Source organism: Corythoichthys intestinalis, chromosome 11 (genome assembly GCF_030265065.1).
Source record: "Corythoichthys intestinalis isolate RoL2023-P3 chromosome 11, ASM3026506v1, whole genome shotgun sequence".
Taxonomy (NCBI): Eukaryota; Metazoa; Chordata; class Actinopteri; order Syngnathiformes; family Syngnathidae; genus Corythoichthys; species Corythoichthys intestinalis.
In genome coordinates, this window is record NC_080405.1 from 17,351,622 (window position 1) to 17,376,712 (window position 25,091).

The 25,091-nt window shown below is 38.2% G+C and overlaps 1 protein-coding gene across 4 annotated transcripts in view; it reads right to left on the reverse strand.

The window, feature by feature from the left end:
• enox2 (ecto-NOX disulfide-thiol exchanger 2) overlaps nt 1-25,091 on the reverse strand; it is a 388,688-nt gene that overhangs the window by 306,766 nt on the left and 56,831 nt on the right. Inside the window, exons 1-2 of one of the 4 annotated variants that reach the window (XM_057849985.1) lie at nt 1,072-1,137; nt 934-1,003 (exon numbers count right to left, since the gene is read on the reverse strand). The exons of 1 other annotated variant lie outside the window; for it this stretch is intronic. In XM_057849985.1, coding sequence (XP_057705968.1) covers nt 934-952 — 19 coding nt within the window. In that variant the 5' untranslated portion in view covers nt 953-1,003; nt 1,072-1,137. Of the gene's footprint in view, nt 1-933; nt 1,004-1,058; nt 1,149-25,091 lie in introns of those variants that run through there. 2 more of the 4 variants (XM_057849983.1, XM_057849986.1) reach the window with 2 other exon arrangements.

The window sequence follows — 25,091 nt, forward strand, 5'->3', positions numbered from 1 at the left end:
CGCCATTGTTCTCAAGTGCATTCAAGTTTTCTCGCTACCCCAATTATAGCCCAGTCCACACATCATGTGGAGTAAACGGGTGGATTTAACCATGGAGGAGTTTGTCAGGAACAACAACAACAAAAAACATGCAATGTTACGGGTTGTCATTACATCGACTGATCTGCGAGTAGATGAAAAAAATACTTGTACTGGCTTTCATTTTAGTTGAAAATGCAACTATTTGATGCGATGCGTTCCGATCCACAGTGTCCTCCCAGTTGCCTACTTCGTCAGGGGCCTAATTTCAGCAAAAGCCAAGGTACATTAAAATGATTTTATTTGATAAAATAAAAGCCGATTATTTTAATTTGACAATAAAAGCTTATAGAAACAATAAACGCAAGACTTAAGGTTATTTTCTTTCTCCAGAAACAAAGCCTTGTCAGAGGATTTTTTTAATGTGTGTTTCAATTTGTAAAATTTGATAATAATTATGATAAAAATATATGCACGGTTATAACCACTTGAATTTTGTTTTGTTGTTGATATTACTCTGTAGAAAGTGTGAGAATCAATCACTGTCCAATAAAAAGCATGTTAATAATGTATATCTGTGAATATAAAAGAGGTTTTTTTCTAGAAAATTGACTTTAATTATTGGATTCGACTCATTTCATTAGTTCTGTGCAGTGTCTGGTGAAATTTAACATCCAGGTAAATTCTTTGTTATCTGACCTTTTCTAAAAATGACTGCACTGGACATTTTGGGTGGGGTGGGGGTGGGGGGTAGAATATTTCTTTCTCTGGAGGGAACCTCAGGGACCCCATACATCTCCAGTAACAATCCAAAATGCCAATAGACTTTTTCCCCATCACATTCCCTTAAAAAAAAAAAAAAAAAAAAAATTAAAAAATCTGTTGCGAAAATTTAGCGAAAAGAATGCTATTCACCTTGGTCATTGAAGACCATACTGGGTATTTGGATAAGACAGCCCCACACACATATCTCCCACCTCTATTGCTGATGAAAAAGCTGCAGGTTAAATGCAGAATTAACCAGAAGAAAAAACACGCACCGTGGCCTCTTACTTGTAACTTTCCTTGCTCTGTAGTCTTTGTACATGGCTGGACCTGAGTTGTTTGTTTTCAGCCACTTTGGCCTGTGTCTGAAAGAAAACATACTTATGATGAGCCACCGTTTGTTCAGTTCATGAAAGACATTCTCGAATATTGAAACTCTGCATTGCAGTAGAGTTGATCTGCAGTCATCCAAGGACACACAAGTGTCACAATAAAGGGGCTTTGTCTTGACTAGCTCAGAAAACAAAAAAGATGTAATTCCACAGCTCCTCCACGAAGCACGACCCTCTGAGATTACCATTGACATGGCTATTAACACTCCAACTGGGAGGATCAACGAAGGGAAAACACAATAACACTGGCAAAAGAATACTGTAATGCATTTCATTCCATCAAGAGGGCTCCTGAAGGGCGACATGATGACCGGAGTAATTGGCTTTCTCCGGCTATGATAAATCTGCATCAGTCATACCATGCCAACACAGCTCTCGGCCTACTAAGAAGGTCATACTGATCCTTAAACCTCACCCCACCATAATCTCAGCAGCCCCACAGCTGGTACCGCAATGACTGGGAGCTTCTTTTCACTTTTCAAAAGTTTCAGCCACTCCCTGAAGCCACTGTCATTTGAACACATGCTTAACCAGCCTCTCTCATCCAACACCACTTTTTAATATTTTAATAACTGAAATTTTTAGCTACGTACTATTCTTTTAATGACTTCACAAACAGCAGCAACAAATTTGCAAAAACATTTGTTCATGGATCAGCACTCACAAATATGCTTATTTGCTGATTTTACGGGTAACATATCTACTGTAAATAATGAAAAGTTCCCTTATTAATTGTTTTTGTCATCAGATTAAACCAATCACTGACAGCATCTTGGTGCCAAGCAACCTTGTTAACTAACCATATTAGGGATGTCCCGATCGTATATTTTTGCACTCAATTCCGAGACCTGATTTTGAGAATCTGCTGATACCAAGTCCCGATCCGATACCAAAAAAAAGTTTTTTTGTTGTTGTTTTTTTTTAAACAAAAGTTCCAGAAATGTTACAGTACTGTACTGTTTACAATAATTCCGGTTCCGCTTTTTCCTGGAGTGTTGCGGAGTATGAAATTTGAGTATTTTTTGTTCCTTTCGGCAATGCCATTGTATTTCTGTTTTGTTACTTTTTCAGGCCTTAAAATCAATATAGCTATATATTTTTTAATTATTTGATTTCTTTTTTTTTTTTTTTTTTTAATTAAAAACCTGATCCTTTTCACCCGATTCCGATCCTGTGAGAACGGCGCCATCAGCCCAATTTCCGATCCCGTGATCGGATCGGGGATATCCTTAAACCAAATAGTCATGCATTGCATTGAAATCTTGTAGTGTTGAATAACATTTACCAATATTTTGGGTAGCATTCAATAACTTGGAGATTTCCGCTATTATGGGGTGCCTTTTTATCATACGTGGAAATTTATTTGCAATTCCTCCATTTTTTGATTTTTGTTTTTTCTTATATATTTTTTACAAAGATGCTGTTTTCATTGTTTCCATTAACAGTGGCTTTCAACTGAAGTTCAGTCTTCAACAAGCCAAAACAACACTGTTTTGTTTTGTTCTTGACCGCGGTTACTACAGTAGACATCTATTAAAAAGTTCTCATTTTCTTAATTCATATACTGCCAGCCCAGATAACGGAGTATGTGCTGTGGTAGTTAGTAAAAAAACACCTGTTGACCCATATAAATATCCAATCCATTTCAACTCGGAGGGACTGGAAATGATCATTCCATTGTTACCCAACAGATTCATACATACATCCCCGTCCATTGCCATCAATGGCAGTGAAAGACAAACTATATGAGGTCACAAAACAAACCAAAAAATAAACAGAATGTGTCTTTTTTTTAACAATTTGTGATGACTGTATTTGTATATTGTTTTTTATTCATGTTATTTTATTTAGAATTAATAATAATAATAATAATAATAATTACTGATGTTTTTTGTGGGGGGTTTTCTTTCATTATTTATTTCTATTTAAACAAAATATTTTTGGATCTTTCAATGAATGAATGAATGAATGATTTCTTTTTATCGTCCATTGCAAAATATGTGTTGGCAACAATACCACAATTGCATGTCAAATGGGATTGCAAAATATTGTCCAGTGGGCTGCAATTGCAATTGCCCCTGGGCTGAAGGTTTGAGACCCCTGCCCTAAATGAATATAATTAAAAACTTTTTTTAAAATCATAATTTGTGCATGAAAGTGTATATATACTTATTGCTGAATTGGTCTATAAGTATCAATTGGTAAGTGCCATCAAATCAGGTAAATCAGTTTGAATCAAAGTCACATAATATTGCTTAACAGTGAAAACAACAATATCATGTCTTGTTAAAAGAAGTTAATGTTTCATACAGTTAAGTAAATTTTAAGTACTGTAGTAGGACAAGTAAATGTTAAATAAAACTTAGGGCTGTCAAAATTATCGCGTTAACGCGTGGTAATTAATTTTTTAAATTAATCACGTTAAAATATTTGACGCAATTAACGCACATGTCCCGCTCAGACAGTATTCTGCCTTTTGGTAAGTTTTACAGCAAGGTTTTTTGTGCTGTCTAACAGCGAACTCTTGTGGTCGCTTTGCGACATGGTTTATTGCTTTCTTGCCAGTTCAATATGGCTGCACGACGTCTCGGGCTGACACCTACGTTGCAATGTTGTGCTTATATGATCCTTGGACAAGATTTGTCCGTAAGTATGGTTGTTGTAAAGAATGTACATATTATGTTAGTAAGCGAAACGTTATATTTTTTGTATGAGACGCTTTTTCTGTATGTTTAGTGAACCTGTATAGCGTGCTAAGCTAACGTTGTTGCTAATGCAATGCTTGTGTACTTTTTTTTGTAGTTTCACTACGGTCTAAAGAGGACAATGGTTTCAGGCCATTTTATTAATAAATCAGATGAAAAAGGAAGAAGTCTGATTATTAAGGTGTCATTCACTAGCTGTCTAGCTTTGGAAAAAGTAGACGCTTCGGAGTGAGGACAGCATAGACAGATTTAAATGACAGTAGAGTGAAATGCCCACTACAGTCCTTATGTACCGTATATTAAATGTATATATCCATCTTGTGTCTTATCTTTCCTTTCCAACAAATTATTTTACAGAATATATATATAATTTACAGAAAAATATGGCATATTTTATAGATGGTTTGAATTGCGATTAATTGCGATTAATTACGATTAATTAATTTTTAAGCTGTAATTAACTCGATTAAAAATTTTAATAGTTTGACAGCCCTAATAAAACTATGATAATTTAATGTGGTAATTTAATGTTGTAAAGGTCGGATACAACTTGTCAGAATTAATTCAATTAACTTTTTCTCCATATCTTGAGCATTGAACAGGAGGGTGGAATATTGTATTTTTTTGCACTTACAGGTGAATTAGTATTACCTTAAAAGAAAAAAAAAAACATGATACATAAACCTTTACTAAATCATTGTTGTGCAAATACATCCTGAGACAAAACTGTTATTCAAAAGGGGGTGGACATAATGTTTCATTAATCAATTGTGATATACAGTATTAAATAATTGCATTTTTTAATCTTGTAATGCAATCTTGTAATTGCATGTTGTCATCAAGTAATTGAGGCAAAATGATGTGCACAATTTTGTCTGCAATTCATTCTTAATTTTCAAAGTATGTCAACCTGACATAAGATATGGTAAATGAAGGTGCATAGTGCATACACACAGACAAGCTGAGGACATTTCAGTCCCTATTTACTAGGGATGTCTCCAATCTGAGCAAGAGATCGGAAATCGGGCCAATCGCGCTGATTTTTCAGTGGATCGGAATCGAAAAATATATAGATATATATTTTTTTTTTCTAATTAAGTGCTAAACAGTAACTAAATAATCCACAAATTCAATTGCATTGCCAAAATAAGCAAAAATATATATGTATATACAACACAACCGCAAAAAGCGGAAGTACTGTAAACAGTACAGTACTGTAACATGTTTTGAACTTTAGCTTAAATTTAAAAAGAAAAAAAAACTACTTTTTTTTCCCCCGGTATCGGGTCGTCACTCTGTACCGGCAGTTTCTCAGAATCAGGAGACTTGGTCTTGGTGTACAAATCTGGAACGAGACATCCCTGCTTTCTACAAAAATATGTTGGATTTGTAGGGGAAACAATTGTGAGCAAGCTTCGCAACATGATTTCAAATGAATGTTTTTTTTCTGTTTTGTTCTTGTGCGTGCATGGTTATTATAGATGGCAGCTCAAGTTCAATTGGCAAATCAATAGACAAAACGCAACTGATGTAAGTTTTACCGTCAAGAGATGTAATATTCTTTGCACAGGAACACCAGCCTCGTTTAGTTTTGCATGTATGTGTATTTGCCCAGATATTTGCGCACATTATTCATCTTGATGAATGGAATGCAACCAGACGCTTATGTGTTGCTGTGATTAGAGGAGCTCTGTCTCTGAAAAAGATTGTCAGAGTCAAGAAGCCCCTATAGTGATGGAGGAGTACGATAACCCATCATAGAAGCCCCAATAGGCAAGTTCATCTTTCTGTCCCCGCAGTGGGAACCACAGAATTCTAGAAATAGTGCAGCATCGTATTAATCATCGCAACTTCACAAGACGTCATCACCACTTAAGAGTAAGCTCCTGTATATGTTTTCTTTAAAGTAGTGCTCCCTTAGCCTGCATACTTATCTCTGTGATAAAGGGCCTTATCACCCACATGGGTGCAAAGAAAAGCGCACTTGCGGTTCTTGCACAACCATATTCCCCATACTGATGCATGACAACTAAGTTCCTTTGTATCATATTTCTTTTCATGTATTCAAACACAGACTGAGTGCAAATTGATAAAACATTTCTGCAGGTTGTACATACAGAAACCTCCCTGAACTAAAGAAATAAGTGTGGAGGCATCAGTTCGAAGAAGATTGTTATTCCCATCATTGTGACCAGAGTCGAAATTTTCACATCTTTTACTCAAGAAATCTGCAAATTTTGGTCGGTGTAATCCAATACAGTAACAAGTTCGAATAGAACTACAAGCACCCAGCTCACTCCAGAAGCATCCCATCAAACTAGTCATTAAAAGCACAATCAAAGAGCACGCATACCCTCCACAGACTAACTCGAAACCTACAGGCAACAAAAATCCACAAATAATGTGTCCTGAGAGAAAAAAATTGTTCAAATCCTGCTCCGAGGATTGATACATATACATTCCTAAATACACCTACCATATCTCATTGTTGTTATTAATTGTTGACACTGTCCATAATTAACGGAGGAGTAGCCATTTTAATTCCAAAATGTATTAATAAACCAGCCCTGACACACACACACCCACACACACACACACACAAAAACCATGGCCCCCAGAATCAATACCTATAGACAAACCAAATTTCTTTGTGATTCGTCAACAAATAATGGAGTAGAAATGTTATGTATGCAATTAATCTAATTCATTAGCCCTGAGACAAAAAAACAACAATTGTGCTCTGAGGATCGATGCGTATACATTCATAGAATATACTGACGAAATTTAATTGTGATCCTTCACCAAATAACAGAGGAATAGTAATTTTAGATAGTGTCCTCCCCAGGAAGAAGGAGAACAACAACAAGCAAGCGTGTTTTTAAAACCTACCTCTAGGCGGTCTGAAATGTGCATTTTGGTTCCAGTTAGAGCCGGGCAGTTTACCAAAAATTTACCGTTATCAGGATGTTTCACTATGATCGACGTAATTTTGACCATGTCGGTAAATTGTGCGTTTTTTTAATGAAACGAAAAAATGTGTCTTTTCAGCCCGATGTGACTATGTGTTGTTCGGCTATGCTCATTCCCCTTGAAGAAAGTTCAGCCCGTGAGCTTACGTGTGAAGTCACGTGGCTATCAGGAAAAACAAATAGAAGCATGTTGCTATCAACCGGTCTGCTAACGCTACAAGTTAACGTGATGAAGTCTGATAACAGTGAAACGGCTACCGTAGCCAGGCCACAAGCATTTCGAGTATTGGGGTATCGGTGTTGGGGCAAAGAAAGAACTCGACGTCGGTTGTATTTTGGATTTGAGAAGGACGACTAACCATGGAGACCTACATAAGTTTCATGGTCCATTTCAAAGACAGCAAGGGGGAGATGCGCATCCCGGCTGCTGGATACAGCCTATTTCTCAGACGACCACATGGTTGAAACAATTGCTCAGGCCCAGAAACAAATGCTCTCTGCGTGGGACATAAAGTCGCCATCAACACCGACAGCAGCTCTAACGTTATCGAAGCGGCTGAACTCAATGAACTGGAGCGGAAGCAGTACTTTTGGTACAATCAGTACAATCAGTATGTCGCGTTATTTTGTATCTATGTGTGTGTGTGTGTGTGTGTGTGACTTCTCTGATAGCTTTTACAATGGATAAACTCAGCATTCAGCATAAAGTATAATCCATGAGTATAGCCTATACTATGACCGTTTAAGCTATTTTTCTCTATGTGCTTGCTTTTTTCTGTGTCATTACTGCCATCATAAAATCTTAAATGTTGGCAAGACAGTTAGAGCAGTGAAGCTTAATGTGTGTGTGTATGGTGGGAGGTGCGTGCGTGCCCTTTAGAAGAGAAAAAAAAACGAGTTAACATGCTATTTTTTTGCAGTAGGAACCTGAAGTAAACACTTGTGTTGAGTCATCATGTCACAGCAGCCATTAACAATAGGTTGTCTGATACTCCTCTGTTTGAAGTGCTATGTCTAAGCCCCTCTTGCTGTAAGCCTTTGAGTTACAATGACATTTTTGCACAGTGGCCATAGCAATATTTACAATGTTGTACATTGTTCATGTCATACAAGCCGTTTTAAATGTTTATACTTGAAATCTTATTGTTTACAAGATCTTTTATATACTTAACGTTTACCCTCAAAGTACAATTGTTTAATCAATTGAAAGCTGGTAAATAAATCAATGAGAAATGGTTAATTTGTATTTCATGCATTTATTCAGATTTTCAAATTATATAACAGTCCTCTTGGGCGAATTTATCGTCATTTATCGTGATCGAGGTAAATCTGCTCAATTTACCGTGATAAGTACCAAAGGCCATATCTACCTTGCCTGTTTGAATTGTAAGAGATTTAAGAGACCTATTGAAGAAAATGAATTATCTTTGCCTTTGAAAAATCTCTTTCCCAGTGTGCTTAGTTACTTATTAAGGCCAACAAATTATTCACAGGCATGTTGAAATCTACTGATGGGAGTAAGACCCAGAAACTACAAGGGTACATCCAATGTTCACTGACTGGCAAAACAAACATTTCTGTGGAGCCTTAAGTTGATGCTCAAAGTATCTCCAATCGTTTTTATTTCAAAGTCGCTGAGATAATACGGAAAGTATCTAATAAATAATATTAAATACAATACTGTAGTCAAAATAGAGTGCATCAGTGTTGTAGTACATACAGTGGGGCAAATAAGTATTTAGTCAAGCACCAATTCTGCAAGTTCTCCTACTTGAAACGATTAGAGAGGCCTGTAGTTGTCAACATCAGTATATAAGACACGTGTCCACATCCTCAGTCAGTCACACTCCAAAGTCCACTATGGCAAAGACCAAAGAGCGGTCGAAGGACACCAGAGATAAAATTGTAGACCTGCACCAGGCTTGGAAGACTAAATCTGCAATAGGTAAAACGCTTGGTGTAAAGAAATCAACTGTAGGAGCAATTATTAGAAAATGGAAGACATACATGGAAGAGTGATAATCTCCCTCGATCTTGGGCTCCATGCAATATCTCACCATGTGGCGTCAAAATGAAAACAAGAACAGTGAGCAAAAATCCCAGAACCTCACGGGGGGACCTAGTGAATGACCTACAGAGAGATGGGACCACAGTAACAAAGGCTACTATGAGTAACACAATGCGCCGCCAGGGACTCAAATCTTGCACTGCCAGACGTGTCCCCCTGCTGAAGAAAGTACACGTCCAGGGGAGTCTGCGGTTCGCTAGAGAGCATTTGGATGATCCAGAAGAGGACTGGGAGAATGTGTTATGGTCAGATGAAACCAAAATAGAACTTTTTGGGAGAAACACAGGTTCTCGTGTTTGGAGAAGAAAGAATACTGAATTGCATCCGAAGCACACCATACCCACTGTGAAGCATGCGGTTGGAAACATCATGCTTTGGGGCTGTTTTTTCTGCAAAGGGACCAGGACAACTGATCTGTGTAAAGGAAAGAATGAATGGGGCCATGTATCGAGAGATTTTGAGTGAAAATCTCCTTCCGTCAGCGAGGGCATTTCAAGGTCCTTGAGTGGCCTATCCAGTCTCCAGAGCTCCAGATCTCAACCCCATAGAAAATCTGTGGAGGGAGTTGAAAGTCCGTGTTGCCCAACGACAGCCCCAAAACATCACTGCTCTAGAGGAGATCTGCATGGAGGAATGGTCCAAAATACCAGCAACAGTGTGTGAAAAGCTTGTGAAGAGTTACAGAAAACGTTTGGCCTGCATTATTGCCAACAAAGGGTACATAACAAAGTATTGAGATGAACTTTTGGTATTGACCAAATACTTATTTTCCACCATGATTTGCAAATAAATTCTTTAAAAATCTAACAATGTGATTTTCTGGGGGTTTTTTTTCCACATTCTGTCTCTCATGGTTGAAGTTTACCCATGTTGACAATTACAGGCCTCTCTAATATTTTCAAGTGGGAGAACTTGCACAATTAGTGGTTGACTAAATACTTATTTGCCCCACTGTAAAACCAAAAGTTAAACCAGTAGCAATGGAGTGCTTGCTAGGTGCATTAATTCAACATTAGATCATAGGATTGTCATAAATGTCCACATGCTCAAAATCTACATAGTAAGCCGATCAAGAAGAAGCTTTCATAAGAAGCTTTCATGGCAAACACTAACATTTTCTCTGACCAAGTACTAACATTTTCACTGTTTGTTTTACTCCATTTAAGGGTGGAGGATATTGTAAATCAGCAACTGGAAAGCTACATGTCACAAACAATGTTACTCAAAATATATCATATTAAGGACACAAAAGCCAGAGGGCTGAGTGAGGAAAAAGAGTGCTTCCTCCATCGTGTAAGCAAAGCTGAAAAATGCTGAGCACAAAAACAATTTTACATAGCTAGGGGATGAATAGAGTACCATTTCTTATCTTTATAAAATAATATATATAGAAAAAATATTTTCAGACAGGCTACAGTGTGTGAGGCAATGGTAAAGGAATACCAAAAGTGCATACTGTATGTAATAACCGATGCATACATTACACATTTTGCTACCCATTTGTTGAGGACCTAACAAACACGAATGTATTGTTTTCATTGCACAGTACCGATTCAGCTATATTTTCTTTGAAGCTACTCCGTCGCCGTAAGTTACTATTGTTAGTATCAGGTTTAGTACTAGATTTGTCATAGAACATTTGAGGATGTAGTTAAAAATAACTGAATTAAATACACTTCCTAATAATTTAGGCTTAATCTTATGCTATGACCAAGCAGTGTAATAATGTGATTGATTCAAAGCTAACCATGCTTGGAAACCATCAAACCTGATAGAACAGGAGATGTTTTGTAACATAGAACGGTCCAACAAACCTTCAACCAGAATCTAGACCATCATTGGAAGCTATAGAATATGTTTAGAGGATCTACTAAATATTGCTGTAATTTGTTTTGTTGGGGTGCCCAAATTTATGCATCTGACTTCTTTTGTTTAATTATTGCACACTTACTTTATGATCTTATAAACTTTTTTTCACAGCTCAAATATTAGTGCTTTTCAGCTGTATGATATTTAGCTGAAATTTCAGATACATCTGAACAATAATTTACAGTATTGAGGAAAATCTTGAAAATTATTATGGGTGCCCAAACCATTTCATAGCACTTTAAAGCGTATATGACACGAGAAAAAAAGTCTTAAATGGCATTATTATGTGAATTAGAATCATATTTTGAGACGATTCGACTATATACAACAATTTAGCAAAGCACAGATGACGAGAAATTAGTCTTTTAATCTGCCGGTTAGCCACGCCTCCCATTATAGGGCTTTAGCGTCCCCAACAGGTGGATGACGTCAGCGGTAGACTGGGCTCATCGGTTTTACTATTCAGCCCATTGAGGGGGAATTATTCAGAACAAGGAAAACGCGACGAAGAGAGCCGCAAAATGTCATTGTTTCAGTCTCTCTACTCCAATATTTTTACAGGATATTCTTTTTATCCAAGTATTTTTCCCCAATAGCTATATAAATGGCTTGAGAAGGACCAGTCAGCCCGTCGAGGGGGAACTATTAACAACGAGGAAAACGCGACGAAGAGAGCGGCAAAATGTCATTGTTTCTGTCTCTTTACTCCAATATTTTTACAGGATATTCTTTTTATCCAAGTATTTTTCCCCAATAGCTATATAAATGGCTTGAGAAGGACCAGTCAGCCCGTCGAGGGGGAACTATTCACAACGAGGAAAACGCGACGAAGAGAGTGGCAAAATGTCATTGTTTCTGTCTCTTTACTCCAATATTTTTACAGGATATTCTTTTTATCCAAGTATTTTCCCCAATAGCTATATAAATGGCTTGAGGAGGACCAGTCAGCCCGTCGAGGGGGAACTATTCACAACGAGGAAAACACGACGAAGAAAGCGGCAAAATGTCATTGTTTCTGTCTCTTCAATATTTTTACAGGATATTCTTTTTGTCCAAGTATTTTCCCCAATTGCTAAATAAATGGCATGGTCATGACAAATAACAGTCTTGTGCTGAATGGAATATGACATAATAAAAATGCATTTATTCAGGACGACATGGCAAAATTACTCCATAATGGTCAAAACTGTCGACTTCACCTTTACTGTCGCACCTCCCGAACGATATTTTATGACACCTAAATCGGACATATGTCATTTCCCTTCCCCGGCTTCGGAGAATGTAAACAAACCAGAAGGCGTGACAGCTAGCCGACATGCTAACCCGAACCGAGTGATGTTTCAAAGTCTTCCAAGCGGAAAATCACACATAACTATCCTGGATTATTTGACATGACGACCCGGTTGTCGATCGTCTTCGCAGATCGGCAAACCGCCCGGCGGAGAACAATTTACAGTTCGTTTCCCGGAGGAGGGTGGCTGGAGTTGTTGTGCAGCTAACGTGCTGCTGCTAATGAGCATTAGGAGAGCTTTTTACATGCCTATCAATGATCAAACGTAAGTAGTCCTTCATTTAAAGGAAGTTTGTAGTGTTTATTTTGTAATCGCTGTATTCGTATTTGACATAATACAAAACAAGATGTTTACTCACTTCCTCATAAGTCCAATGGTCCCACAGTAAATATCCACGGTGAATGGGAACCTTTTGAAACTCCAAAAAGGCGCATATGCCTCTCCCTCATACAGAATGATTTTTCTGCAGCCGTTTGGCTGGCGTGATGCGAAAAATAAACGTATTAATCCGCAAAATCAGCTGAATCCTTCGTCCTCATACACAACAGTACGGCTGTATAGTGAAGAGGACGTCTTCTACCGTACACGTCACAGCGCCCTCCTCCTCAATGCAAGACCGAAGCCGGAAGTCACTCATTTTCACGGCGCGGGATTCAAAAAACTAAATAAAAATAGTGATCGCTTCCACACACATCCAAGCGGCCCATATCATTCAGGGGCATAAAATACCGCGTGTATTATGAAATAAACATGCTTTTTCGTGTCACAGGCACTTTAATGTGTTTTTTTTTTTTTTTTTTTGTAGATTTTTAACTTTGAACAAGAAAATCAACTGAGGATAGGAGAGCTGGGCAAGTACTGCATAGTGGAAAAATGGCAATAGTACCTCTACTACGGCAGTCTGTTAATTGGGGGTCCAAAAGTATTACCTGAGTGACAATGGAAATGCTTAACACAAAACAGTTTGGAAAAAATGGATGCTGAATCATGGAAAATGGGTTCAAATCCTGATGTACATTGGATTCATTCAAAAGCAAGTATTGTTCACATAGAATGTCAGTCAACTACTGTGCTGCAATGTGCAATATACACTGCTGGCTAGAAGTATTGGCACACCTGCAGTTCTGGCAGATAATGCTCAATTTCTCCGAGGAAATGATGGCAATTACAAATGCTTTGGTAGTAATATGTTCATTTATTTTGCTTGCAATGAAAAAACACATAAGAGAATTTTAAAAAAAATTTAATCATTATCATTTTACAAAACTCTAAAAAGGGGCCGGACTAAAGTATTGGCACCCTAAGCCTAATACTCTGTAGCACAACCTTTAGACAAAATAACTGTGAACAACCGCTTCCAGTATCCATCAATGAGATTCATACAATGCTCTGCTGGAATTTTAGAACCTTCTTTTTTGGCCAACTGCTCTAGGTCTCTGAGATTTGAAGGGTGCCTTCTCCAAACTGCCAATTTTCAGATCTCTCCACAGGTGTTCTATGAGATTAAAGTCTGGACTAATTGCTGGCCACTTTAGAAGTCTCGAGTGCTTTCTCTCAAACCATTTTCTAGTGCTTTTTGAAGTGTGTGTTGGGTCATTGCCCTGGTGTAAGACCCATGACCTCTGAGGGAGACCCAGCGTTCTCACACTGGGCCCTATATTATGCTGCAAAATGTGTTGGTAGTCTTCAGATTTCATAATGCCATACACACGGCCAAGCAGTCCAGTGCCAGAGGCAACAAGCAACCCCAAAACATCAGGGAACCTCGGCCATGTTTGACTGTTTCTTTGAAGGCCTCATTTTTTTCCCTGTAAACTCTATGTTTATGGCTTTTCCCAAAAAGCTCTATCTTTGTCTCATCTGACCAGAGAACATATTTCCAAAATGTTTTTGGCTTTCTCAAAGTAAGTTTTGGCAAACTCCAGCTGGCTTTTTTACGTCTCTGGCTCAGAAGTGGGGTCCTCCTGGGTATCCTACCATAGAGTCCCTTTTCATTCAGACGCCGATGGATAGTACAGGTTGACACTGTTGTACCCAAGCTGCAGGACAGCTTGAACTTGTTTAGATGTTTGTGCGGATGGTGGATAAAGAACCTCAACTATCTTTTGTTGAAATCTCTCGTCAGTTTTTTCTTTTCCGAACACATCTAGTGAGGTTTAGCCACAGTGCCATTGGCTTTACACCTATGGATGACACTGTGCACAGTAGACACAGGAACATTCAGGTCTTTGGAGATGGACTTGTAGCCTTAAGATTGGCCATGCTTCCTCACAATTTTGGTACTTAAGTCCTCAGACAGTTATTTGGTCTTCTTTCTTTTCTCCATGCTCAATGTGGTACACACAAGGACACAGGACAGAGGTTGAGTCAACTTTAATCCATTTTAACTGACTGGAAGTGTGATTTAGTTATTGCCACCACCACAGGTGCCACAGGTAAGTCACAGGTGTTGTTAATTACACAAATTAGAGAAGATTCACATGATTTTTCAAAGGGTGCCAATACTTTTGTCTGGCCCATTTTGGAGTTTTGTGTGAAATGATAATGATTTTTTTTCCATTCTCTTTTGTGTTTTTTCATTGCAAGCAAAATAAATGAACGTATTACTACCGAAGCATTTGTAATTGCAATTATTTTCTGGGACAAATTGAGCATTATCTTGCAGAATTTCAGGGGTGCCAATACTTTTGGGTAGCAGTGTATGAGGTAGGGTTTAGCTTTCACTATCACTGCAATAGAAATGCAAGCAAGGTCAGTGTTAATCTTCACACCTTGCAACACGTACTGTGGGGAATGTCCTCTACCACTTAATATACGGTACGTACTATCTATATAGATAATGCAGCATAAAATATAGATTTTGCACATATGGACACATTGGACAGCGAGAACAAGTGTTTTGTTTTAAGTATGAATTTGGTATAACTATCTACATGAACAAGATGGGTGATAATAATGTTATTACAGAGTGGATTAAATCAAGTCTCATCCATTATGTGTATAATGCTCATTAGGCAAAGTAAGACAAAGAGGTTTGAGTCTGAAAGGTGATAATGATTACCATCAGCCTCCTGTGTCCCTGAAAAGTCAAGCCTGTTATGTCTATTAATTTCCATTAATACCCTTTAAATTGGGGGCAATTGTTTGATTGTAGTGTAAAATCAAAATAAATATTGTAGATTAGGCTCATTTAGTGCTGTCACAAGTACTTAAATCAGGTAGGAAAACATGAGAAAGAAGAACACATGGTGAGGTACTGCTACTGCTCATTTTCAATAGTGTGCAAACTAAATTGGAAGGCTGACATTTGATTGCCATCAAACGTAACATTCTTATGTGAGCTGGTATAATTCAGGTAATCCAGCGTGACCTCGCCAAGACCCGACCAGAGTGCAAGCCCTGTGATGAAACACACAAGTCCCTTCAAAGCACAATCCTCAAACTCCAGCTAATTACCTAATTTCTCTTCCAAGCCCGATAAGCCTGATGAGCTGCTTAGAAGGAACGACTATCTGCCTGCGAAGGGTAACGATGATATTGTAAGGAAAAAAATGTATACACGATGTTTTTTTTTTTTTTTTTTGTTAACACACAGAAAATCGATCTATCCATTTTATACACCGCGCTCTTGCCCTAATGCAGTAGTCCCCGAACTGTTTTCTCTTGGGGCCGCATTATCGTTTCTGCCTGTGATGGAGGGCTGCCATTGGGTAAGCCATATAGCAAAGAATTGTATGACCCAGACTACTAAAATCACCACCAGCTCGCTTCACTGTGTAGTAGAAATTACTAGGCTGGCACAGGCATTCATAACACTCAATGCGTTATTCTTAGTGCATATTTGTTGATTGTGACTTGTTGTTTCCAAAAGTAACAAGTGCTTCATTTTTTTTTTTTTTTCAGTTTGAAGTACTACAGAGATTTTATATATTTTCAAGTAAACATATCATCAACGGATGTAAACTGTCATGTTAAGAAACATCTGGTCACAGATACTGGCGAATGTGGATGAAAAATGAGAAATTGTAGGTTGGCCAATCGAGATAATAAACAATAATGTTATTCAAAGTGTTATGAATAATAACTTTGTACAGCAATTCTCAAAGGTCAGCTAAAAGGGACTGAAAACAACTAGCTTTTAAAAAAAAAAAAAAAACAACAACACTGAAATTATGACGTAATTCTTAGATTAGCAAGTTTTTATATCTGTCCAGGTGAGTATTTTTAATGCAAGGTGAAAATGAAATGAGCAATATGCCATTTACAGATACAAACTAAAGCTAAATAACAGAACCATTGTCATTTAAAAAGTCAGGTAAATAGGCCAATAAACTAAGTACATTAAAACAAGTTCAAAATGTACTACGACTGCCTGTCACCCTCTACTAGCTATTTAAGAACCTACAGGCAACAATAAGCACGCAATTAATATATGTAATCAGCCGAGAAAAAAAAAATTGAAACAGAGCTGAGAGCATTGATGCATATAAATACCTAGAATATACCTACCAAATTTTATTCTGATCAGTTCATGAAAATCATAGGAGTAGCAATTTCAATTCCTCAATTAATCAGTGTAAAAACATCTTCAAGCATCTATGTGTATACATCTCTAGAATATACCTACGAAATTTCATTCCGATCTGTCCACAAATAACAGGGGTAGCATTTTTATTTCCACAAATTTCCCTCCCCAAGAAGAAGAAAAACAAGACCAAGTAGGTGAGATTTTGAGACCTCCCCTCGGGCACTCTAAAGAAAACAAAATATAGAAATTATAATGGGAGTAATAGATTTTATTTTTAGTCAAAGTTTTGGAGTGCGGAGTTTGAAAGAGAAATACAGTACGCCATATACTGATATACAGTGGCCTCCATAATTATTGGATTTATAATAATTGTGTGTTTTTTAGCTTCTAATATTTTTTTTGTAAATAATATGGGACCTTAATGGAAAAAAAGAGAAAATTCCAACCTTCAATACAAGTGCATTTATTCAGTGGGGAAAAAATCTCACATAAAGAAATAATTATTTGACATCAAATAATGTGTGTCACAATTATTAGCACCCCTGGTGTTAATATTTTGCACAACCCCCTTTTGCCAACAAAACAGCACCTAATCTTCTCCTATAATGTTTTACAAGATGGGAAACCACAGAAAGAGGGATCTTCAGCCATTCCTCTTTGCATAATCTCTCTAAATCATCCGGAGACCTGGGTCCTCTCCTCTGTACTCTCCTCTTCAGCTAACCCCACAGGTTTTCAATGGGGTTGAGGTCTGGGGACTGAGATGGCCATGGGAGGAGCTTAATTTTGTGTCTGGTGAACCATTTCTGTGTAGATTTGGCCATATGTTTAGGGTCATTGTCTTGCTGAAAGACCCAGTGATGACCCATCTTCAGCTTTCGGGCAGAGGGCAACAGATTTTGATTTAAAATGTCCTGGTATTTCAAAGCATTCATGATGCCATGCACCCTAACAAGGTTCCCAGGGCCTTTGGAAGCGAAACAGCCCCACAGCATCACTGACCCACCCCATACTTCACAGTGGGTATGAGGTGCGTCTACACGCCAACAAGCTGTTTGGGAGGCATGCACGGAGAAAACCTTTCCTCACTCACAATCATAAACGCAAATGTCTGGAGTTCGCCAAGCAGTATTGGGGCTTCAACTGGAGCTGTGTGCTTTGGTCAGATGAGACCAAGATTGAGCTTTTTAGCAACAAACACTCTAAGTGGGTCTGGCGTGCCACGAACCTTATGTCTGAACTTTAGCTCTACATTGTATTGATGACCAATAAACATCTGTTAAAGGAACCTTGGTCTTATATGCAATCAAAATGAACGTTTGCCGAGTGTACACAGCACACGCAAGCACCAGCATGCACAAATGTATGCACGAACACGCACACAGCGATAAATCGCAGCAGGGAAAATTACCAGCCTTACTTTTATTTACCGTGCAATTAATTGACTTATTGCATATCGCGACAGGCTTACTTGATATTTCAGTGTTTTGTTGTACATTTTAACAGTAAGTAGCACTTCTACTTTTGCGTCAGTCTCATGAAAAAACACCAGGCTGCCATAGACATTTCGATGCTAGTCTTAATGAAAAACAATGTCCATTGTCTTCCAGTCTGAGGAGCGAGTTGTACATTAAGTCCATACATTAGCTGTTGTGTTGTAAAACTGCAATGCCATTTATTGTCTGGGATTATCACTACTTTGTAAATCATATTCACTTGGATTTCAGATGTCATTTGAATGGTGAACTCTCTGATCGTGCGAACTTATTGATTATCGAACTATGAAGGGTTTTTTCTTTTTTTTTTTACGTGAATTAGGTTGCGTTTCTGTGTAAACAAGGCCTTAATCTCCACTTCCATCACATCAACCAGTCAAATATACAAACAAAGTCAATCATTCACAAAAAATTGGTCAACACTAGCTCTAGTTGAGTCCAGTCAGGCCAGTGATAATAAAAACAGACCGAAGACATATTTTAAAAAGGTACTACGATGAGTTTAGTGAAACATGGTTTACTAACATCTCAATATCTTGCAATGGACATTATCCTCCTCTTTAAACCATTCTAACAGAGTTGGATACAATAAGGTCTAGTGACGGCCTCGGCCCGGTTGAAAATGTGTATGACATTTCCAGCGTATTTTAGGAAATTGTTGCTGAAACTCCGAACTTAACTAGCTTTAAAAGGCTTTGACAATTGATCTGACACTCTATTAGCTTTCTTGTCCTGCAGTCACTAAAAAGACTTCTGTACTTCTAGCACAATTGATGCATGGATTTTCAAACTCTCTATGCATCAGCCAGAGCTATTAAGTGGTCTGCTGGAGCGAAATGACTTGTACTGCTCCCAGAGTACAGCATCAGGCTCAGCAATTCCCTCTTGCTATTATCTCAGGCCACTGTGACAAAGTTAATTTCTTGCAAGACAAGCACAAACACTACAACATAAAAAGCGAACAAAGAAAAACATTAAATAAAAAAAAGATACTGTTGAGTACTACTGCTAACTCTTCTTTTTTTCAACAACAATATTTGTCACCTGCAGTCTAAACGCAAATGGTCTGTTCTTAAATGCCTATGCACTGGTGATCTATTGAGCTATTCAGAGTAAGAACTACTGAAGATGGCTGAGCCCAGTCCATTTGGACAGATAAACATTCAGCCCGGGACCAGCTCTATAAATCATTATTTGCTACAAAAAAAGGATGCCTCGCTACCTCCACTCTAGTCCCCTCCTGTGTTAAATATACATTATTACTGATCCTACCTGAGATTAAATGAATAAATCTTAACTTTATATTCTAGGCGACAGCCTGGATGACTCATCTTCTCACATTGTGTGTGAAGTCTCCCTAAAGTGGATATCCAATATCTTGCGATAGTAGTATTATTTGAAAGTCATACAACAGAATATACTATGTGAAGTTGGTTGACATATGAAATTATAACTATGGTTCAGAATTATCGTTAAACACATTATATGACTACTTTATTTTCATGGTCAGACCAAAAGAGTGGGGGGGGGGGGCATGGAGTAATGCTTGTTTTGAACCCAGAAATGTCTTTGTGATTGTTGCCTGTCAGCGGCGTTACAGTGGTATGTAAGGGTAGCTGAACCTTTTGGAATTTCTCACATTTCTGCATAAAATCACCATCAAATGTGATGTAATCTTTGTCAAAATCACACAGATGTAAAAGCAGTGCCTGCTTTAACTAAAACCACCCACATTTATAGGTTTTCATATTTTAATGAGGAAAAACTTTCAGATATTGAGAGAAGGGGGAAAAATAAGTAAGTGAATCCTCTGCCTACCGAGACTTAAAGAGCATACGACACCAGAAAAAAAGTCTTAAATGGCATTATTATGTGAATTAGAATCATATTTTGAGACGATTCGACTATATACAACAATTTAGCAAAGCGCAGATGACGAGAAATTAGTCTTTTAATCTGCCGGTTAGCCACGCCTACAATTATAGGGCTTTAGCGTCCCCAACAGGTGGATGACGTCAGCGGTAGACTAGGCTCATCGGTTTTACTATTCAGCCCATTGAGGGGGAATTGTTCAGAACGAGGAAAACGAGACGAAGAGAGCTGCAAAATGTCATTGTTTCAGTCTCTCTACTCCCAATATTTTTACAGGATATTCTTTTTATCCAAGTATTTTCCCCAATAGCTATATAAATGGCTTGAGAAGGACCAGTCAGCCCGTTGAGGGGGAACTATTCACAATGAGGAAAACGCGACGAAGAGAGTGGCAAAATGTCATTGTTTCTGTCTCTTTACTTCAATATTTTTACAGGATATTCTTTTTATCCAAGTATTTTTCCCCAATAGCTATATAAATGGCTTGAAAAAGGACCAGTCAGCCCGTCGAGGGGGAACTATTCACAATGAGGAAAACGCGACGAAGAGAGCGGCAAAATGTCATTGTTTCTGTCTCTTTACTTCAATATTTTTACAGGATATTCTTTTTACCCAAGTACTTTCCCCAATTGCTAAATAAATGGCATGGTCATGACAAATAACTTGTGCTAAATGGAATATAAAATAATAAAAATCCATTTATTCAAGACGACATGGCAAAATTACTCCATAATGGTCAAAACAGTCGACTTTACCTTTACTGTCACACCTGCCGAACGATATTTTATGACACCTAAATCGGACATATGTCATTTCCCTTCCCCGGCTTCGGAGAATGTAAACAGACCAGAAGGAGTGACAGCTAGCCGACATGCTAACCCGAACCGAGGGATGTTTCAAAGTCTTCGAAGTGGAAAATCACACATAACTAGCCTGGATTATTTGACATGACGACCCGGTTGTCGAGTTTCTTTGCGGATCGGCAAACCGCCCGGCGGAGAGCAATTTACAGTTCGTTCCCTGGAGGAGGGTGGCTGGAATTGTTGTGTAGCTAACGTGCTAACAGCTAACTGCTAATGAGCGTGAGGATAGCTTTTTACATGCCTATCAATGATCAAACGAAAGTAGTCCTTTATTTAAAGGAATTTTATAGTGTTTACTTTGTAATCACTGTATTCGTATTTGACATAATACAAAACAAGATGTTTACTCACTTCCTTTTAAGTCCAATGGTCCCACAGTAAATATCCACGGTGAATGGGAACCTTTTGAAACTCCAAAAAGGCGCATACGCCTCTCCCGCATACAGAATGATTTTTCTGCAGCCGTTTGGCTGGCGTGATGCAAAAAATAAAAGTATTAATCCGCAAAATCAGCTGAATCCTTCGTCCTCATACACAACAGTACACTGTAGTGTGAAGAGGACGTCTTCTACCGTACACGTCACAGCGCCCTCCTCCTCAATGCAGACCGAAGCCGGAAGTCACTCATTTTCCTGGCGCGGGATTCAAAAAACTAAATAAATATAGCGATCGCTTCCACACACATCCAAGCGGTCCATATCATTCAGGAGCATAAAATACCGCGTGTATTGTGAAATAAACATGCTTTTTCGTGTCACAAGCACTTTAAAGAGCAATAGAAAACAATTTTTACCAAACATTTTAAGTCAGGTGTGTGCCTTATCACTGATGCGTGGTTTAAAGCTGCTTCACCCACTATAAAACACACACCTGATAAGAATTGTCTTGATCAGAAGCATTGTCTGATGTGCATCATGGCTCGGTCAAAAGAGCTGTCTGAAGACCTGCGAGCAAGGATTGTTGATATGTATAAAGCTGGGAAAGGATACAAAACCATCTCTAAAAGTCTGGATGTTCATCAATCGACAGTCAGAGAAGTTGTCTACAAATGGAAAGGGTTTGGCACTGTCTCTCCCAGGGAGTGGCCGTACACCTAAGATGACGCCAAGAGTTCAGCGCAGAATACTCAGAGAGGTAAAAAAGAACCCTAGAGTGTCTGCTAAAGACTTACAGAAATCACAGCACAGTCCAGTATCTCTGTGCACACATCAACTATATGAAAAACTATGGCCAAGAATGGTGTTCTTGGGAAGACTCCACTGAGGAAGCCACTGCTGTCTAAAAAAAAAAACTTGTTGTTCATTTAATGTTCGCAAAAAGGCACTTGTGCACTCCACAGACTTTTTGGCAAAATATTTTGTGGACTAATAAAACCAAAGTTGAACTGTTTGGAAGTAACACACAACATCAAAGGAAAAAGGGAACAGCTCACCAACATCAACACCTCATCCCCACCGTGAAGCATGGTGGAGGGAGCATCAAGATTTGGGCCTGTTTTGCTGGCTTACGGCCTGGACAACTTGCAGTCATTAATGGAAGAATGAATTCAAAAGTTTATCAGGATGTGTTGCAGGAAAACCTGAGGCCGTCTGTCAGACAGTTGAAACTAACTGAAGCAACAAGACAATGATCCAAAACACAGAAGTAAATCAACTTCAGAATGGTGTCAGAAGAACAAAATACACATTCTGGAGTGGCCAAGTCAAAGTCCAGACTTCAACCCCATTGAGATGCTGTGGCATGACCTAAAGACAGTGATTCATGCCAGACATCCCAAGAATCTGACTGAACTACAGGCAGTTTTGTAGAGAAGAATGGGCCAAGATTAGTCCTGATCAAGTTGCCAGACTGCTCTGCAGCTACAGGAAGTGTCTGGTTGAAGTTATGGTGATTTTATGCAGAAATGTGAGAAATCCAAAAGGTTCAGATACATTTTCACACGACTGTAAGTGCGGGTAGCAACTGCAAACTAAGCAGGTACTTGAATAATAAGGCAACCATTTTCGTCACATCACCGATTTCAAATCTGTTTATTTCCTGAGATGGTTCAATGGTTGACTTACAAACGTTAATCAGCAAACCGCATAGATGTGAATCAGATATCAGACTTACTTGACCTATGTTATGTATCAAACGGTGGGATTTTTTTGTTTGTTAGATGGAAGGGGACTGTAAATATTACTCAATAAACATGTTTTTTTTTAAAAATATAGTTTCAATAAGAGTAATAAAAGTTAGAATTGTGCAATTAATAAAGATGATGATGGTGATCATTTGAATTTTGAACAAATTCGTGCACTGTGCAGTTCTTTAAGTGGGGAAAAAACCTTCCATATGTGAATGCATCTGGGAAAAAAACAAGAGTTCGCAAGCTTTTAACCATAAATAAGGCTTAAGGAATTACTTGACTTGCCCTACCGTTGTTCATACCCTTGACACGAGCATAGACTACACTAAGTCTGGGGCAAAAGGTAAAATTAACTGGGGCAAACTGTCAAGCGTTATTAGTCATTTGCACGTTGTTGTGAGCAGTGGTCGAGGTGCGGTGCTTCTTTGTCTCGGGGGGTCTTATGTGCTCTGAGCTGCAGTCTCTTTAGCATGGTGATGGAGCCCAGGCCTGCCAACCCAGATAAACTCCCAGGGCTCTACAAGTAATTTCCAGGGGCTTCTTTTTTTTCCTGTAAGAAATGTTTGCATAGATATGACAGGTTGGGACAAGTTTGGCTGAATTTAGACTATAAAGAGGGACCCTGAACTAATGCAAGCACTCGTATGCAATACACCTTGTTTTGAGAAATTATTGGCTCATTTTGCTATGTTATCGAAGTACAAATAGTCAAATCTGTGCTAATGTGTAGTCTGACAGTCATGATGGCTGATGCTCCACAAGTGTCACACTGAAAAGCAGAATATTCAACAGATAGAACTTTTCCAGGTGTGCGATGGATTGGATACAATGACTCATATTTAAATGCACTTTCTCACTCTTCAATGAAGCAAACAGACTAAATCACATAAATTGCAGACTGTGGAATTGAGCCTTACTGAAGTTTACAGTCAAGCCATGTTAACATTCTAAAACCATCAATTTTAAAACTACTACAACTAGTACTACTACTACTACTACTATAAAAACAGTTATACTTTCCAGTATGTGCGATTCAAATTAGCATTGTTTTGGTCAAAGTATTTCTGCATTTTACTTTCTATATTTTTTCAAGTACATGGGCCTTTTCCATGGTGCACTAATTATCAGAATGTATCCTGCATTACACATTGAAACCAAAAAGTCAAAAACAATTGTGATGTTAAATTGGTTGTTGAGATTAGATGTAAGGTAAACAAGAATTAAACATATAAGTAAAAGAATGTCATCAACTGTTTTTAGAATTAAGTGGTTTTACAAAACAACGCCACGATCATACTAGTGTACAATAATTTTTGCCAGGTCACATGACCGTCTTCTGAGGCCAATGTTAATGTAGGGACAAATTGCTGCCACAGCAACTCTCCATGCACAAGACAGGATACCAAACAGACAGGCCCATTAGACCACCAAGCCCTGCCAGACTGTCAGCCTATTTATATCCAGGACAATAATTAATACCAGGGCTGCTCAGATGAAGCAGAGTCCCAAAGAGCTGGGAGAAAGACAGCGATGGGCTGTTCCCACAATGAAGACAACAAGTCATTTTTTAGACTCTCCCACAGAAGAGGACATATGAAAGGCTCCACGAAGTCCTTTCGAACAGTTCCAGTGTCTACAGCTAACATGTAAAATTAACGTTGACCTGCGAATTGCAAATGAATAAAGTGCAGACCTTATCGCACCAGTTTAAATACTGCAATTCAGCAGCTTGAGATTAAGCTGTGATTATTTGAAAGATGATCTTAAATGGAAATTAAACTCGTAATACATCAACATGATGTAGTGTACCAACATCAGCAGACACTGAAGATGGTCATGAAGTGCAGTATGTTTTATGCACATGGATCGCAGAAACTTTAAAACCTATCTTGACCAAATCAAGCAGCAAAGGTGTATTTGATTTATTTGTAGTATTTTCTTTTTCAATAGTAAATGCAGAAGACTCAAAGGAATTTTAATATTTTTTATCAAATACATCCAATCTGAATCTTGTTTAACAATTTTAAAAATAACAGACTTGGACTTTTCTGCAGTTTAACAGTAGAGAAAGTATTTATAGTAAGTAGGCAAAATTGCAGTGAGCAGTCATGTTTAAATGCCAGAAG